This window comes from Oratosquilla oratoria, chromosome 23 (genome assembly GCF_046742065.1).
Source record: "Oratosquilla oratoria isolate Oo_2021 chromosome 23, ASM4674206v1, whole genome shotgun sequence".
NCBI lineage: Eukaryota > Metazoa > Arthropoda > Malacostraca > Stomatopoda > Squillidae > Oratosquilla > Oratosquilla oratoria.
In genome coordinates, this window is record NC_134799.1 from 55817199 (window position 1) to 55837198 (window position 20000).

At 41.4% G+C, this 20000-nt stretch overlaps 1 protein-coding gene across 1 annotated transcript in view; it reads right to left on the reverse strand.

Moving 5' to 3' along the window:
• LOC143038124 (uncharacterized) overlaps positions 1-20000 on the reverse strand; it is a 588663-nt gene that overhangs the window by 71294 nt on the left and 497369 nt on the right. Inside the window, exons 25-36 of the mRNA XM_076207122.1 lie at positions 18975-19038; positions 16461-16699; positions 14062-15755; positions 13672-13787; positions 12754-12953; positions 6356-6511; positions 5935-6026; positions 5350-5517; positions 1963-2142; positions 1343-1651; positions 645-791; positions 73-214 (exon numbers count right to left, since the gene is read on the reverse strand). Of these exons, the coding sequence (XP_076063237.1) occupies positions 73-214; positions 645-791; positions 1343-1651; positions 1963-2142; positions 5350-5517; positions 5935-6026; positions 6356-6511; positions 12754-12953; positions 13672-13787; positions 14062-15755; positions 16461-16699; positions 18975-19038 (3507 nt within the window). The remainder of the gene's footprint in view (positions 1-72; positions 215-644; positions 792-1342; positions 1652-1962; positions 2143-5349; positions 5518-5934; positions 6027-6355; positions 6512-12753; positions 12954-13671; positions 13788-14061; positions 15756-16460; positions 16700-18974; positions 19039-20000) is intronic.

A 20000-nucleotide genomic window follows, 5' to 3' on the forward strand; every position in this document is an offset into this window, starting at 1 on the left:
AACACGCGGTTAACTCCGGAAAGTGGGACTCAGCATTCGTCCTTTCAGGTGTCGAAATGTCAGAGCACTCACCGCCACATTTGGGGCAGCACTCTCCTGAAGGATGCTCCACTCTCTGGCATCGCAGGAGAGGGCACTGCTTGGTACTGCAGTGCATTGTCCCTGCTTGGCATTGGCACATGGTGCAAGGGTCCGACCCTTGGACGACCCAAGACTGTTAAAGGCGATAAAGGGAATTAGAAGTCGCATAAGATGGGGTTCACACGGACTAACGGTTCGTCGAACGCGGTTCGACAGACACGTGTTTAAAGTGATGTGTTAAACCCCAAATACCCCGTTCACACGTTCACACATCACTTTAAACACGTGTCTGTCGAACCGCGTTCGACGAACCGAGACCATGTAAACCCCATCTAAGAGAAGCTGTTGCAATTACTGACAGAAAATAATGTTCCTTTCGTAGGCGTGGCTGTGTATTCGTATGCATGATCAGTAATGAACTAAAAATGGGAATCTTCGGCGCTGCACCCCTAGGAGAGAAGTGCCAATTGTTTGTGATTACTAAAGGTATTTCGTTCAAAAGCCCAGTGTATGTGGCATTGAATAGAAACCGTCTATTGAAGGGAAAGTGGATATGTACTCACACCCTCTGACACGACTTGGCCCTGGAAGAAACAGTCCCGACAGGCAGGGCAACATTGCCCATGGGGCACGATTCCATGCTGGCACTGAAGTGGGCACTGGCTGTGGTCCTTATGGCACTTAGCCTCGCCATTATGGCATTCGCAAATCTAGCATTAAGGAGAAGAGAGGGAATCAGATGAATACTCGTAGAGGCAAAGAAAGAGGGACTGAGGTGGAGAGACAAATCTAGCATTAAGGAGAAGAGAGGGAATCGGATAAATACTCGTAGAGGCAAAGAAAGAGGGACTGAGGTGGAGAGACAAATCTAGCATTAAGGAGAAGAGAGGGAATCGGATAAATACTCGTAGAGGCAAAGAAAGAGGGACTGAGATGGAGAGAGGGAGGGAAAGGCAGCAAGTGAGAGACAGAAGGAGGTGAAGAGGCAAAACAGTTCCAGAGTTGGAGAGGTGGCAGAAAGCGATAACAAGGGCAGAGCGAGGAGAGGACGGGACAGGGGAAGGAGTGGGAAAGTAGCAAAGAGAGACAGAGAAAGCTTGAGAAAGACAGAAAAAAAAGAAACGAGAAGAGAGAGGGCGTAAGGAAAAGAGGAAAGAAAAACAGAGACAGGTTAATAGATAGAATCATATATTTACACCAATGTTCATGTAATGAACCTTGTGAGCCAGATTATTCACCCGAGTACACTCTTCTCAGCTACCTGACAAGGATCCGCTGGGTACAGCCACCGGCCCCCGTGGTGGTGAGTTCGATCCTCCTCGTCAATGCAGGGCTTAGATCTATGGATATCTAGATGAGATCGATCAGAAACGTCGTCACTGCCGCCGCCGGTGCTTCCGCCAACGTCGTCGTCATCGTCGTCTTTCTCTGAAGTGACAGGAACCTCAGATTCTGTCTCTGAAAGGAAACCCGTTGGGCAGACTGCCGGGCAGCAGTCTCCGGGTCGAGCAGTATCTCTCGGGCAGGGCAGGGAGCTACACGTCACCGGGCTACACCGCACGCGTCCCTCCTGTGGGCGAGGAGCGTGTCAGGTCAAAAGTATGATATAGTCAAAGAAGCCGTATCATCCCCTCATCCATCCAGTCTTCCCTCAATCACTTCTATCTTTTGCATTCCCTCTTCCCTACTCGACAGACATCCCACATGCATCCAAAGTCCCTTTCACAACAGCCTTCCACCTCATAGCCGGACACAAACTTATTTCCTCCACTTGTTCCCTTTGCTCGTCTTTCCTTCACTTCTTTCCATACGTCCAAACCACTTTGGCAGTCTCTGAAAACCCTGTCCAACAGGCTCAGTAATAAAAGGAGGAGAACTAACCAAGCAGGAGCAGTTGAGACACGGGTTGTAGGAGGGCGTGAATGTGGCGCCATCGGGAAACGTGCGTTGATCGTATCGACACTCCCCGGGGCAGATCGGACAACACTCGCCTTCCACCTCAAACGGCGCCGGGCAGTTCGGTGGAGGGCACACCTCGTGGGAACAGTTGACAGTGCCGCTCTTGTGGGAGAGATTATATATATATATATATATACATATATATATATATATATATATGTATATATATACATATATGAATATGTATATATATACATATTTATATATGTATATGTATATATATATATATATCAGGCTCGCTCAAAATGACTTGACAAAGAAACTGAAAAAAGTATTGCTAAAAAGAGACAGGCTTACAAGAAATATAAGTGCTCGGGTGCATCAAATGACTATCAAAGTTATGTATTAATACAGAGAGATTTAGAAAAGACAATAAAAAACGAAAACGACAATACATACATACATATACATATACCAAGGCTTTTTTTCCCTTCCAAGGGAGGTAGCCAAAAAGGGAAAGGCATAAAAACACTCCCACCCATTTCATCCCTAAATACACTCCACACCCCTCCCACCCTTCCTCTCATCTGAGCACCTCCTGGATGACGGGTCATCCCTGCACCCTGCCCACCGCCCTGGGTCAGAAGCAGTGTCGCAAGACACAGTACATCCACAGCAAGGCCGCTTCATTTAATCGGCGACCCCCCCTCTCCGTCCCCCTTTGCATATAAGGCGAGGACGGGGAGAAATCCCTTCGGGCTGCGTCAAAATTTACTCACACATACTACCCCACCCCCACCCCCCCGCCCATTCCTCCTCATGCAGTCACAACATCATCCACATACAACCATTCTCCACTCACCTCTGTCTTCCGTCCTCTCCCTTCATTCCTCAACAGACATTCCCCTCTTCCCCAAAGCCCCCTTCACCCCATCCATCCACCTCATCCTAGGACGTCCCCTCATGTTCACTCCCTCCACATCTGCCTTCCATACCTCTTTTACTAGTCTTTCTTCACCCATTCTTTCCATGTGTCCAAACCATCCTAATATTCTTTCATCAACCCTATCTCCCAAATCCTTTTTCACCCCTGTTCTCCTCCTCACCTCGTCATTTCTCACTCTATCTAGCCTAGTAACCCCCACCATACTTCTCAGACACCTCATCTCAAACACATTCAAACTCCTTCTCTCTTCTTCTCTTATGTTCCACGTTTCTGCCCCATACAGTGCTGTTGGCACAATCACTCCTTCATACAGTCTCCTCTTCGCATCCATTCCCAAATGTCTATTTCTCATTACACTCTTTAAACCACCAAGGCATTTACTCGCTTCTCTCAATCTACATTCTACCTCCACCTTCACTCCACCATTTCCTGCTACACTTGCACCCAAGTATCTAAAACTATCCACTTCCTCCAGTCGCTCTCCCTTAATGTTCACTTCCAGTCTACTGCCACTTTCACCCCTTGTACATCTCATCACCTTACTTTTACCCACATTTATCTTTAGCTTTCTTCTATCACATACTCTCCCAAACTCTGCCACCAGCTTCCTCAATCCCTCCTCTGACCCTGCCACAAGCGCAGTGTCGTCCGCAAACAACAGCTGGCTCACCTCCCACTTTTCTCCATTTTCTTTAACCATCTCCAATCCCTGACTCACTACCCTAGCATTCACCTCTCGCACCACCCCATCCATGTATAAGCTGAACAGCCAGGGCGACATAACGCATCCTTGACGAAGTCCCACCTTTACTTCAAACCACTCACTCTCTCCATTTCTAATCCTAACACATGCTCTACTACTCACATAAAAACTCTTGACAGCTCCCAAAAGCTTTCCTCCTATCCCATAAATCTGCATAACCTCCCACAGTGCCTTTCTGTCTACCCTATCATAAGCCTTTTCCAGATCCATAAAAGCCCAAAAAACATCCTTCCCCTTTCCTATAGCTTTCTCACATATCTGTCTTACCACAAAGATCTGATCTACACAACCTCTACCCGTCCTAAATCCACACTGTTCCTCACCAATTACTCCTTCTGTTCCTCTCCTAATCCTCTCAATTAAGATTCTCCCATAAGCCTTCCCTACTACACTCAACAGGCTAATCCCTTCGGGGGGTGGGTGGTGGGGTAGTATGTGTGAAAACGACAATACGAAATGAATATCGCTGTTAAATCCAAAGAGAATCCCAAAGAATTCTATAGTTACATTAGAGATGAAAAGGTTGTTAGGAATCACATTGGTCCCCTATTATCTGCTGACGGTCAACTTGAATATTCAAATGAAAGAATGTGTGATATTCTAAACAATTATTTTAGCTTAGTATTCATAAATAGAACACCTTAAAGTGAACTCCAAACTGAAACCTGTGAAAAGTCTAGGGTATAGTTACTCACTATAGTAAATATAACAAAATAAAAAAATAAAAGGTGTATAGAGAAACTCAAAGTTAGTAAAATACCAGGGCCTGACGGTTGGCATCCAAGAATCTTAAAGGAAATGAAAAATGAGATTGTTGTTCCATTAGAAATTATTTCCAAGAAATCCATCATATCCGGAGATGTCCCAAGACAATGGAAACTAGCTAACGTTACTCCCGTATTCAAAAAAGGCGTAAAAAAGAAACCAAATAACTACAGGCCTATAAGTTTGACTTCAATCGTAGGAAAAATTATGGAAACTATCATCGGAGATGTTATCGAACATCATTTAGAAAGTAACTGTTTGATAAATGATAGCCAGCATGGTTTCAGACGGAAACGTTCTTGCGTGACTAACTTACTCGAATTCTACAACACAGTTATCTCGAATTATGGCAAAAGAAACAATATAGATTTAATATATCTAGACTTTGCAAAAGCTTTTGATACCATCCCCCATGAAAGACTACTTACTAAATTAGCTGTACACGGAATAAGTGGTAGCCTATTAAGTTGGACTGGTAATTGGTTGAATGATCGAAAACAGAGAGTTGTTGTAAATGGAAAAACTTCTGGATGGAAAAATGTTACAAGTGGAGTTCCTCAGGGTTCCGTTCTTGGACTACTTCTATTCATAGTATATATAAATGATATAGGCCATGGACTAAAATCTACTGTTTCCAAATTTGCTGATGATACAAAACAGTGAGGAATGGCAAATGATCACTTAAACCAGTTAGATATTCAAGAAGATTTAGATAAATTACACCAATAGTCTGAAAAGTGGCTAATGAAATTAAACACAAGTAAATGCAAGGTAATGCACATAGGTAAAAATAACAGTAAGTACGATTACAAGTTATTTGGAAATTCGTTAACAAAAGTGGATAGTGAAAAAGATCACGGCGTAATTGTCAGTAACGATCTCAAATCATCCTTACATGGCAGGTACAGGTCCAGCAGTTGGAGAGCTTCAGCTGCTGTCCATGGCGTAGCTCCTGGCCCTCGTAGCTACAGTGATGGCACTCAGGGCAGCAATCGCCTTCGGGTGTCAGCGGGTGCTGACACTCAGCGGGGGGACATTCGAAGGCGTGGCACTTGGGTACGTTCTGCGTTTTGGGAGGGAGAAGGTGGCGAGAAGAGAGATGACAAAAAGTATTGGAATGTGGAATAGTGGAGGCCATTCCAAAGACCATTCCATATGCTTACGATGCTGTACAGTTGTCTCCACCTATAAGTGGTACAGTGGCTTGTGTTGTCTAGGGCGTATGGGGACATACGACGTACACGATTCTTCCGTGACCTGGTAGACTTGTCCGTACTGTAAGAGTTCGACATAAAAAAAAAAAAAAAAAAATGCTTGCTACAGCTTCAAGAAACCACAGCATCCACTGTATAACTTACAAGTGAAGCCGATTGTGTAAGCAAAGGGTTCATGACTCCTCAAGTCTTTTTATAGCAAATGCTCACTTGTTCGGATGCATTAAGAAGGTCGTCTACACAAGACGTACTTGTTGCGAACTTACCCCTTGGCACTTACAAAGAACGCATGGGTTCGGTTGCCAGATCTCATTCTCGGGTCTTCCCTCGCACTCGACACAATCTCCGCAGCAGGTTCCTGCACCGTGAGAATTATGTTCGTAAGATGCGAGCAGACCACTTAAGGAAACGTTAGCGTGATGGTATGGTGTGTACATGTCTTCGAACGTTTGATCGTGTATGATACAAAGTTGGTCATATGAACGGGAAACAGTTAGGGCAGTGTATGTTTAACCATTGGAATAGGTTCACTCCAGGTAAGAAAAATCTCATAGATTTAGCTCTGGTAATATACCTCAAAACAGATGTGCTTGGTTGATTGCATGGGTGTTGTTCGTTCATTGGCTCTAATATATTACGGATTCAAGTCACTTACCAAAGTGGAAATATGTGGAACCGTCTACTTACTTGGATGCCTGATGATATGTTCAACTGAACAGTTGAGGGTTGGGCACTCTAGGTGTGTACAGAGGATAGATCCGGCTACGCATTTGCACTCCTCACACACTCCTCTCCCTGGCACCACTGCGCCCTCTGCCACGACGCGTCCGCTATATTGGCAACCTGGCAACATAGCCTTAGATGAGAGATCTTCCTCGTAAGAATAGAATCAGGGCATTGTAACGATCCGTAACCCTAGAGTACTTAAGGATTGTTTATTTACAAGCTAATATTTGAGGTTTTGGCTGATCTTAACAAGCTCATTTTGAGGACGGCCAATCTTTACAGGTTAGGTTAGGTTAGGTTAGGTTTAATAGATTGGCTATGTTGATTAGGTTGGTTAGGTTAGATTAGGTTAGGTTAGTTTGGTTAAGTTAGGTAGGTTTAGTTAGGTTGGGTTAGGTTAGGTTAGGTAAGGTTAAGTTAGGCTAAGTTAGGTTAGGATAGGTTAGGTTAGGTTAGGTTAATGATCGTCGGAGGTGATTTATATTTACAAGCTTATTTCTGGGGTTGTTACTCTTTACAAGCTCATATGTTGGATAACTTATCTTTACATAGGTTGCTGATCTTTATAACGTCTCAGAAATTTTACCTGATTGGTCCTTAATCTGCCTTTTGATTCCTTCCCAGATTTAGGAATGACTGCACTAACATGATCTGATCACACTTCATTTAATCCGACCTGATCTGACTTAATCTGACTTGACCTGACATGACCTGACCTAATCATCTGTGGCAGGCTGTCAAAAATCATCATGGCAAGTGGTGTGGGGGAACGTGACGTCACCCCTGAAGTACAATGGGAAGAAAAGAACCAGGACCCTCATCATCATATCTTAAACATTACTATTAACCCATTCAACTCCGATGACAAGATGTCTTGTCATTTGGTCAAATAAAACAAAAAATCATAAAACACCAAAATGTTTGATCAAACACCAGAAAAATATGACGTCAGTCCTCGCTTCGCTCGCAGCGAAGCGAGGACTGACGTCAAATTTTTCTGGTGTTTGATCAAACATTTTGGTGTTTTATGATTTTTTGTTTTATTTGACCAAATGACAAGACATCTTGTCATCGGAGTTGAATGGGTTAATCGACTGAAACAGAAGGTTAAAAGAGTTCTACTTGGGTTGAAAGAGTTCAACTTGGGAAAAAGTGATTAGTGGTGTCCCACAGGGATCAGCATTGGCTCCGATAATGTTTGCTATTTATATAAATGACATGGATGAGGGTGTAGAATGTTACATGAACTTCTTTGCAGATGACGTAAAACTGATGAGGAAAGTAAGTACAGAAAAGGACTGTGAGTCGCTACAGAGAGACCTAAACAGAGTTTGGGGATGGAGTCAGAAATGAGAAGTGGACTTCAACATAAAGAAATGTATCATAACGGATTTTGGAAAAAGTAAAAAAAGGATATCAGGACAATACAAAATCGGTACAAAAGGAAGTAAAGAAAGTTAGTTCTGAAAAAGACTTGGGAGTAATTATCACAAAGGACATGACTCCTGATTAACAGATAAATAAAATTGTCGGAGAAACCTACAACTTGCTAAGATCAATAAGGGTGGCCTTTACCTACTTGGGCGAAGAAATGGTAAAGAAAATATTAACCCCATTGATAAGGCCAAAACTGGAGTACGCAGCGACATTATGGACACCCAATACTAAAAAGAATATAAAGAAAATTGAAAGAATCCAAAGAGGAATTACGAAGATGGCCCCCAAAATTTCAAAACTGTCATATGAAGAGAGAATCTCAAAGTTGGAATTGTCTACTCTAGAACAAAGAAGAGAAAGAGGTGACCTATTGACCATCTATAGAAAAATGAGAGGAATGGAAGTCCTTGATAGAGAAGACTTACTAAATTGGGATAAGAGAAATACAAAAGGACATGAAAAGAAACTCAAAAAGGACAGTTATACTCGTAGAAGGGATCCAAAAAAGAACAGCTTTCCACACAGAGTTGTGGATGTCTGGAACAAATTGGAGGAAACAACAGTGTGTGGAAAAACCTTACATGAATTTAAGAGCAAAGTAGATACTGCAAGATACAAAGACGGGATATCATGAGCGTAGTTCCCCTTCCCGTAAGATACAACTAGGTAAATATTAGGTAAACACACACACACACACACACACACACACACACACACACACACACACACACACACACACACACACACACACACACACACACACACACACACACACACACTTTCAACGAACGGACGGCTTGAAGAACGCTCTGAAGAAAAGTGCAGATTGTGGATACCAACGCAAAGAGAAGTGCCTTTTTGTATTTGCAGGGGGGGGGGAAATTGCTCGTGAGGTAGTGGGAAAGTAAGGAAAGAGGAGAGGGGGAGGGATTGCTGGGGAAATGGAAGGTAATGAGGAGGTGGAGGAAATGGCCCTGACGGGCCGCCGTAAGGTAGACAAACGACCCCAAGACGAGTTGGATGATAACATGTCTAATAGGAATGTGAAGATTAGAGGTATAGATAGGAGCAATATAGCAGAAAGTGATGAGAATATTTTCAAGGGATTTAAAGAGAGTGGGGGGGACACAAACCCCCCCCGACTGACAAGACTAGAGAAGAAGGTTGATAAGGTGATCGAGGACTTGGAGAGTAGGTTAGGTCATATGAACACCATTTTAAAAAGGGTTGAAAGATTGGAAGAACTGGAAAAGGCGAATAAAAACTTAACTGATGAAATAGAAGAACTAAAAAGACAATTAAGAGAGGTAAAGGGGGAGAATGAAGAATTGAAGAAGAATAGTAAAGAAAACAGAGAAACAATAGCTAAAGAAAGTAAAAATTGGAAGCAAACCCAAGAAGGAAATAAGATTTCATTCACTGACATAGTCAAACAGCAATTGAAAGAACATACTGAAGACTCAGTTATTAAAGTGATGAGACAAAAGGAGAATATAGTAAGGGATTTAGCAGACAAGAAGAAATGTATAATTATATTAGGAATGGAAGAGAAACACAACACAGATAGAACCACAAGAATCAAAGAGGAAAATGAAAAAGTAAGCCAATTACTAGAATCAGTTCAGGAAGATGAACCAGGAATTATGAAACAAATCGAAGAGAAATTTAGACTCGGAAAGTATAGCACAGACAAGACCAGACCAATTAAGATTAAATTCAAGTCACAAACAACGGCAGAGAATATCTTATCCAAAACAGGGAAACTAGCAACAAGTGAACAACACAAAAAGATATGGATAAAAAGAGAAATGAATAAAGAGGAAAGAGAGGAAGAAAAGCAGAAAAGACTGGAAGCTAAGACAAAAAACGAGAACAGAACGGAGTCAGAGAAAGAGAGATTCTATTGGAGAGTAGTGAACATGAAACTAAGGAAGTTCGACATACAAAAGAAAAACATAAGGGAAACAGAGAACACAATGGAAGTGGCAGAAAACTAAGAGTGTCTTACACAAATATAGATGGATTAATAACAGGATTGAATGAGCTGAATGATTATTTGAAAGAAAAAGAACCGGACATAATGGGAATTGTAGAAACAAAATTAAAAGGCCCACTACCACCCAACAGTGTAGGACATGATGCATACAATTATTGGATTAGAAACAGAGAGAAAAAGCAAGGGGGTGGAGTTATGTTCCTGACTAAGAAGGATATAAACGTGAAAGGTGTCATATATGGAAAGAATACAGTAGAGATGATTATGATAGAAGTGGAAGACAGAGATAAGAAGAGCAGAAAATTTGTGATCAATTATGTGCCTCCGAAAACAGCCTCATGGGAGGAGAGTGAATATAAAAGTATGCTAGAGGACACAAAGATAGCATTAACTAAAATAATGGAAGACGGAGGAAGAATAGTTATGATGGGCGACTTTAATTGCAAAGAAATCTGCTGGGAAGAAATGACAGTAAAGAGTGGTGATGACTCATGGGGAAATGCTCTACTTGAGATGATTACTGACCATTCAATGACACAATGGATACAAGAGAACACTAGGTATAGAAATGAAGAAGAACCATCGAGGCTAGACTTAATAATTACATCTGAACCTAGAATAGTGGACAAGATTGAATATAAAACACCAATAGGTAAAAGTGACCACATATTGATTGAACTGGAACTTAATGAAGAAAAATATATGAAAAGAAATGAACAATATAGAAAAGGAAGAATGATGTATGAAAAAACAAACTTTGATAAAATAAGAGAATTCTTCCAACAAGAAAACTGGGAAGAAATATACAAAGAAGAAACATCAGTGGAAGAGAAATGGAATATTTTGACAAAAATTTACAAAAAAGGAGTGGAAAAGTATGTCCCAAGACAAAAACAAGAAAAAGAATATGTAAAATGCTGGTACAACAAAAGTTGTAGGGAGTTAAAAGACAAAAGAGACAAAGCCTGGACCAGATGGAAAAAAGACAGAAGACCTGAAAAATGGAAAATATATACTGGTTATAGAAATGAATATGTACAAAAGTGCAGAGAGAAAAAAAGAAAATATGAAAAAGATGTTATAGAAAAGTGTAAAGATCAACCAAAACTATTCTACAGATTTGTAAACAATAAACTGAAAAACAAACAAGACTTGGAGAAATTGAGACAAGGAGGAGTTGAATACACTGAGGAAATGGAAATGGCAGAAATTATGAACAAACATTTTAAATCAGTGTTTACAAGGGAAAATATACAACCTGAAGAGATTGAGTGGAAAGAAAAAGTCCCCCCTATGGAAGAAATAGAAGTAACAAAGAATGAAATATTGACACACTTGGGTAATTTTGATGTCAGAAAATCGCATGGGCCAGATGAAATAGCAAACTGGATTCTGAAAGAATGCAGGAATGAACTGGCAGACAAAATACATAGCATAATAAGCAGTTCCTTAAAAGAAGGAAAAGTTCCAGAAGATTGGAAAAAAGCAAATATAGTACCTATATATAAAGGAGGAAATAAAGAAGAACCTACCAACTATAGACCAGTCTCTCTAACAAGTACAATAGCAAAAATTTGTGAAAGAATTATCAAAAGTAGATGGGTAAAATACTTGGAAAAAAACAACGTACTAAATCCAAGGCAATTTGGATTCAGACAAGGACGGTCATGCGTCACCAATTTAATATGTTTCTATTCAAGGCTAATAGATATAATACAAGAAAGAGATGGATGGGCTGATTGTGCATTTCTAGACCTAAAAAAAGCTTTTGACAAAGTACCACATAAGAAGTTGCTTAAGAAATTAGAATATGAAGGAGGAATACAAGGTAAATTGCTAAATTGGATGGAAGACTTTTTGCAAGAAAGAAAAATGAGAGTAGTGATAAGAGATCAGCACTCAAAATGGAATGAAGTAATAAGCGGTGTCCCGCAGGGAACAGTTCTGGCCCCAATAATGTTTGCTATATATATTAATGATATGGATGAAGGAATTGAAAGCTATATGAGCTTCTTTGCAGATGATGCAAAACTACTGAAAAGAGTGAAAACTGAAGAAGATTGTGAATCACTACAGAGGGATCTAAATAAAGTACAAGAATGGAGTAGGAAGTGGGAGATGGAGTTCAATACAAAAAAGTGTAGTATAATGGAATTTGGAAAAAGCAAAAATAGAATAACAGGATCATATAATTTGGGAGAAGAAGGAATAAAAAAAGTAGAAAATGAGAAGGACCTGGGAGTCATTGTTATGAATAATATGTCACCTGAGAAACATATAAATAAGATTTTTGGAGAAACTTATAATTTAATAAGAACAATCAAAGTGGCATTTACATACCTGGATGAAGAAATGGTGAGGAAAATCCTAATCACCCTGATAAGACCAAGATTAGAATATGCAGCAACGATATGGTCACCAAGTACAAAAAAATGTATAAAAAAACTTGAAAGAATACAAAGAGCAATCACAAAACTGGCACCAACACTCTCAAAACTATCATATGAAGAGAGGCTACAAAAACTTAAACTACAGACACTAGAGCAAAGAAGAGAGAGAGGAGATTTGATAGCTATTTACAGAATCATGAAAGGCATAGAAATTACTGATAGAGAGAATCTGATAAAATGGGATGACAGAAATACAAGAGGACACGGAAAGAAAATAAAAAAAGACAGCTATAGAAGAGATTTGAAAAAGAACAGCTTTCCTCACAGAGTAATAGACAGTTGGAACAAGTTAGATGAGAAAGTGGTGTGTGCAAAAACAATACATGAATTTAAAAATAGTTTAGATAAAATGAGATATGAAGACGGGACCCCACGAGCATAGCTCCCCTTCCCGTAAAATACAACTAGGTACAACTAGGTAAATACACACACACTACAGATACTTTGCTAATAGGATACTACCCCATACTACTGACCTTGACAGTCAACCTTTTTCCCAGTGGCTCCATTGTAGAATTCGACCGCACAGGTGCCGTTGCAACCTTGTACCCGACAGATGGAGTCTGGGTGGCCCAGGCACTGAGCGTCTTGGCAAAGACGCTCTTCTTCGTCTCTGCAGTCGACTTGGCGAGAACCGAGTGGACAGAGGGAGTAGGGGTCGAAATGGAGGCAGAGCCTGAGGGAGGAAGAACAGGTTGTGTGAGTGTGGACATGGTATAGATAAATGGATCTCATGCTACCTGGGAGGGAATTAACTTAAAAGATGTACAGTTGGGGAAACCGGTTCATTGGTATGTGGCTTGGTTGTCAAACGGAAACAAGAACACGTGACTCGATTTGTTTATTTGTTTGTTTATGAGGAAATGCTACGACAATTTCCCCTATCTTTGTTGTTAGACATTCTGGATCCGTAACAGAATGTGCTGAGGAACTTGGTTGACGAACTTTTTAAGATGGGACGGCCATTTTGTGGTTCGTGTACACTCAACTTTTTGAGATGAGACGGCCATTTTGTGATTCGTTCCCAGTTTCCGCTAGGCAAAATGAGATGAGTTGGGATGTAGCCAGAATGAAGCTTGTATGGGTAAGTGCTTAGTACGAAATGACTCTTTGAGTGAAGGAAGATTTGAAACTAAGAACAGAGATGGGTGAGTCAGTGCATAACCAACTATTGAGAACAAAGGATCAGCTTCCTTGCATCATTCTACAACCCTTCCCCACTTCTCTCTCTCTCTCTCTCTCTCTCTTTCTCTCTCATGAAATTGTCACATGCATACAATATCATGGCTACCCATCTTCTCTCACTTTTAACATTATTCTCTACCAATTCAGCCAACATTCATGACAAAATGAACAAAGAGGATTTGGCAAGTTGCAAAGACTTGGCTGCGAACCTTTTTTGCGGTGACATTAAAGGAGGCCCTTTAGTGGATGAGGGGTCGGTGAGAGGTAGAACTGGCCGAAGTGAATGATGAGTTTTCTCGTGTTTTCGCAGGCTCTGCACGTGCTCCTGAGGGGGAAAGAAACCGCATTAAGTGTTGTCAAATGGTCAGAAGTCTTGTGTGATCGTACAGTTTCTTTGTCATCTGTAATTCGTCCAGGACTTTGCTTTCCGTTCTTTTGTCGTTTCTCTGTCATTAGTGATTAGGTCTAGTTCTCTGATTTCCATTGGCACGTACTTCCTCTGTCATCGGTAAATGATTAACTTTTTTGTCTTTATTTTCCTTACACATCCTTCATCTTTCACTACACCTACTCTCATATTCATTATCCATCTCACTTACCGGGGAAAAGTAGTTGTTCTGCAGCCACCAGACGGGTACCAGGGACACGGCCGGACACGCCCTTTTGATGTTTAGGAACTTCCCCGGATCGTCGATGACCTCGAGCTGGTCCTCCAGCTTCGCCTTCCACAGAGCATAAAAAGGGCCGTGGTTGTAGAAGTTGCAGTTGTTCTGGTCGTAACCCTGCAACGTGAAACCGAAGGCATCGAAGCCCCGGCGGTCTAGCCCCATGATGTCGAATCCCTGCTGAGTGTAGCCGAAGGTGTCGAAGAACTTCTTTGGAAGAGGTGAAGCCTCTGAGAGGTTGAAGGTTCCTTTGCACAAGGGAGGCCCGAAGGACGTGCAGCCGTCGGGTTTTAGGCCGTAACGGTCGTAGCCTTCTTTGCTGAAGCCTTCTCGGGTAAAGCCGTCTCGACTGTACCCATTGATGTCATAGCCCTCACGGTCGTAACCGATAGAGTCGAAGCCAAACTTGGAGTAGCCCTGAGCGTCGTAGCCCTCGTGATCGTAAGCTTTGGTTGTGTTTTCTCTTGGTTCCTCTTCGCCCTCCCTGACAGGGAATAGGCAAGGGGACCCCTTGCTGACGGGGAGATAGAGGACCTTCATCTTGGAAGGGGAGTCGAGGACGTCGTCGGGACTCACGCCCAAAGGCTCCATGTGTTCGAAGCGGAGTTGCCTCGGGAATAAATTCAGTGTTTCTCTCCTGCCGAAGTCACTCTTTTTGCCCTCTTTGATCTTGTGAGTTTCGGAAGCGTCGTCTTTCGTAGTGTCGGGTTTACCACCACTGCTTCCTGTTTTTCTGTCGTCTTTAGATTCATCCTCGCTGTTGCTCTCCGTGCGCTCTTTCTTCCCATCCTCATGACTTCTATCTTTCCAGTTCAAAAGAGTTTTGTCACTCCCCTCCAGGTCTCCGCCCACCTCGCTCACTTTGTAGTGCTGTTCGTAACTTTCCCGGCTTCGCCTTTCTTGCCAGTCCTGCCAAAGCTTGTCCACGAAGGCCGCATGACAGAGGAAAATAGGGTCGTAGAGTCGCTCCGGAGTCGCCATGTGACCACCGACGAAGAGCTGGAACAGCCCGGACATGGTCTCGAGTTGCATCCGGAACTCCCGGTAGTCCTTGATGGTCATGAGGTATGCGACGTTAACGGCATCGGGCAGGGACACGTCCTGGTTGAAGTTCCTCCTGAGGCAGTCGACCTTAAAGACCGAAGTGGGTGATGACATGAATGGGTGTCTTTTGACGCAGAGGCTCTGCCCCTCGCCCTGGCCGCCGAAGTAATTCGCTTGCCACACTATCGACTTGGCCATGTCCCCGATGTCGATCGTCCAGTCGAAGTAAGGGATCGAAAACTGGCACCCGGCCTCTGACATCATTTTGGCCTCCACAAGACGCAAGAGATACCTGTGCCATGGCAAGAAGTAATCAGACCCCGCAAAGTGCGGGAGGTATCTGGCGTACATATCCGTCAGGTTCTTCCAGTTGAAAATGGCTTGACCGTCGGCCAATTTAGCCACTGCTCCTTGGAAGATCCTGATGTCCTCGGGTGTGAGGTCGCGGACCTCCCTCCTGTGGGTGGGGCTGATGAGGCTCTGGGTCGCAAGCGGATGGTAGCCGAACACGATGCCACCTCCAGGTTGACAGCGAAGTTGGAGACATGGGTGGTCCACCATTTCCCCTACCTCATACTGGTCACCTGTCGAAATAGTGTGCCATTAAATCTTTTATTATATTCCTCTTTACAGTTTAGTACAGGGGCGTCAAACTTAAATCCTTTCGAAGGCCAGATTATTTTGTGTACTTGGCTGTTATGGTGTAGAGGGCCATCATAGATTTGGTAACTGCATATTGGTAAGACTGAAGTGAACATTGTACAATTCATTTTCCTGACAATGAGAATATGAAATAACATCACTGTCATTATGTTATATAATCTAAATAGTTCCATATTTTCGTTAATTGTAACAATTATTGTAACTCTTCTTGAAAAATATCTTGTCACATCTCTGGCCATTTAAGAATGTCCCGCAAGCCATGAATACTCTAGTTTAGCACAAATAGAACGGAACTAAATTTCTAAAACTAATTTGAAAATAAGGTCTTACATTTTTTTTTTGCAAAAGATGTGTCTGATTAGTCATAGAAACTTATCATGTGTGTGTTTTTGTTCCTTGCACTTTAGCAGAAATTTAATCTGACAAAAGGAGAGCTCGGCATTGTTCTCGTTGGTAAAAAAAATCACGATATTTTGATAAGTTATCGGTGAACACTGAATCGTCCTGGGTAAAGATGAAGACATTAAAACATCACCTGGCATTTTAGGTAGTACATTTTATCTAATTCGACACAGCTCATGATGTATCCCCCAATGACTTACTACGTCTTCGTTCTCTAGACTCACCGAAAAAGAAACACCCACAACGCTCTCCTTTCACGTCCTTCCAATGCTGCTGCCGCCGCCTTCCACGTGCAGCAAGATCGAGAGGTATTCCAGAGTGCATCTCGAGAGCTCTTGGCGTGAAGGATACCACCTGGAATTGATCTGGTGCGTCTTTCGTGCGAACACATTCGGTCCTCCGTAACCATCTGCACTCCAGCGGATTCCATCCGCCCAGACGCCTCTTGCGATCACGGCCCCACCTAGTGTAAAGAATAATGCTTATGAATTGCTGTTGAGCTGTTCACTTATGTCTACTTATCTGACTGAATTTCGTGCGCACGCACACACCTATGTGCACGCACACGCACACGCACACGCACATGCACACACACACACACACACACACACACACACACACACACACACACACACACACACACACACACACACACACACACACACACACACACACACACACACACACACACACACACACTATATATATATATATATATATATATATATATATATATATATATATAGTTGAAGATATGAAAAAAACTCATCGAAACTCTAATCTGTCCAAGACTGGAATATGCGTCGGTGGTATGGTCCCCACACAGAATGAAGACATAAGCAAGATCGAGAGAATACAAAGGGCAGCAATCAAACTGCTCCCCAGCCTGGCAGATAAACCATACGAGGAGAGACTAAAAGCAGTGGGTCTGCCAACTTTGAAAGATCGAAGAGAAAGAGGTGATATGGTTACGGTATTCAGGTCTCTTAAGGAGATAAATCACATTGACAGAAGAGATCTCTTGATTAAGGATAGGAGTGATTTAAGAAGTAATGAAAACAATGTAAGGAAGACAACATGTCTTAAGGATGTGAAGAGTTACAGTTTTCTATATAGATACATAAATACTTGAAATAGCTCAGAAGTTATGCAGCTCAAGCTGGGAGAGAACATAAATTCAAATCTAAATATGATAACTGGAAATCAAGTGGGAACTGTACGTGAATTTGAGGCTAGGTATGATAAACTGGAGCGTATGGGACGGTACCCAATGAGCGTTGTTCCTTTCCTGTATGCTAAAACTAGGTAAATTAGGTAAACACACACACACACACACACACACACACACACACACACACACACACACACACACACACACACACACACACACACACACACACACACACACACACACACACACACACAGAGTCTGAGGTCGTTTTCGGTCACCCTGGTTAAACATTCTACGGCACCGGAACCTGCTACCTCCTCAGGTACCACGGCCACGGCTGCAGGTGCGGCCCCATAATTCCATCAAGCCGATCAGAGCACGTACCGACCGGTATAAGAAGAGCCCCATACCAACATTTGTGGACTTAATCAACAACAAAAATTAACTTTGCTGTACTACACACCTATTACTTAGCTTGCTGTTTTTGTCTAGTTTTTTGAATGCTTGTAACAACATCTTTTCATTGTCATAGTTTTATATTGTTATAATATTGTAGGATGTACATTTTCAGCAGAAATGCTGCTATACCCAATAAACCGTTGATTATTATTATTATTATTACACACAAAATGATGTACGACCCAAAACTGCCCTGAACAGGCAAGAAGCAGCATCCATTAGGCCTAACGCATGTGTGCAGTTGCTGGCACATTCCCACAAATCCTTGTGTCTTGAAGTTACTTTTGCTATAGATGAGGATTCAACTTTGTATACTCGTATATGTAGGTAATATTTCCTCATAGGGGTGCGTGGCATAGAAAAGGCAGGGGAACACTGTCCTATAACTTTTATAATTTTCACTGATGTCACTTCGTTCGCAACTTTCATTTCCATCACAAACTTTCGTTGTTCACTCTCTTCACAACTCGCGATCGCAGCTCAAGAGACTTGTTGATGGCTGGTCTTGCCTCATCCTCTCCTCTCCTCTTCTCTCGAGTTTCCTCTCCTGCGCATTCTATTCGAATAAAAGGTGCCTTCGAGAAACAACACAACCGGTGTTGACATTATTATGGTTTGATGTTGCACTCCCATATAAGTTATGAAGTAGTAAAGACGTGTATTGGAAGATGGAGAGTAGGGTGGTCGAGCGGTCTATGTTTCTTGCGTGGGGAGGCAAGATACAGATGGGCGGTGGGTCGAATCCCGCTTGAGGTTCAACGTGTGATGGAAGTAGGGGCGTATGGCAGTCTTTAAATCGCTAAGACCATATGAATAGATAAACAAATAGATGAATTAATAAACAGATAAACTAATATATAAATGGACGAATGAATAAATGAATAAATGAATATATGAAAGAATGAATGAATAGATAGATACATAAGTAAATGAATAAACAAATAGATAAGTAAATAAATGAATAAATAGATAAATAAATAAACGAATAAATAAATAGAAATAAATGAATGTATAAGTAAACAAATAAATAAATAGATAAGTAAATAAATGAACATATAGATAAATAAATAAATGAATAATTAAAAAAAAAAAAAAAAAAAAAACTTACCTATCCCGTCCCCAGCAGTCGTAACCATCTTCATCTCTGCCGTCGTCATTGAATCGCACACGTGCTGTAGGGGTACAAATATAATATATATATATATATATATATATATATATATATATATATATATATATATATATATATATATATATATATATATATATATATATATATATATATATAGGGGGGTAGCAAAAGACCTTCACAAAAAAGCTATAAGCTTATGTTACAAATTACTTCATAGATTTAGACCTCCTTGATATTAGGTTAGATGTTTGATGCTTGTAGGTTAGGTAAAGTGTTTAAGGATTAATTTGCTTTTGTATTCTGTATGAGTGAATCAGTATCCCTCCACAATCGTTCAGTGGACGATTGTATAGAGAGGTTTAATGGAATTTTACTCAAATAAGATATAACAATAGATCATGGAAGTAATAGATCCAGGAAGCAAATATGTAAATATAAAAAGAGAAATCGTAAATAGGAGAGTAGTTTTCAAAACAAATTCGTGCGCACACACACGCTCGCACATACACACTCACGCACACACACACACACACACACACACACACACACACACACACACACACACACACACACACACACACACACACACACACACACACACACACACACACACACACACACACACACACACACACACACACACACACACACACACACACACACACACACACACACACACACACACACACACACACACAAACTCACACAAACATGTTATATCTAAAGCCATGCATTCCATATTTAGAAATATACGTACGCACATGCATGCTTACATACAACCAGTATATCTACACACTCGAAATTTTGCAACCACCACACTTGTTTCTATAAATAGCCTCCGTAATTACTATAACATTTATATTTTCATAACTCTGTATTTAGAACATTCACACTTCAATCATATTCATACATACACACGAGTATATATCATAATTAAGTTGCATGTAATTTCCTTTTTATAAATACGAAATTATAGTAAACATGGAATATAAATAGTTTCAA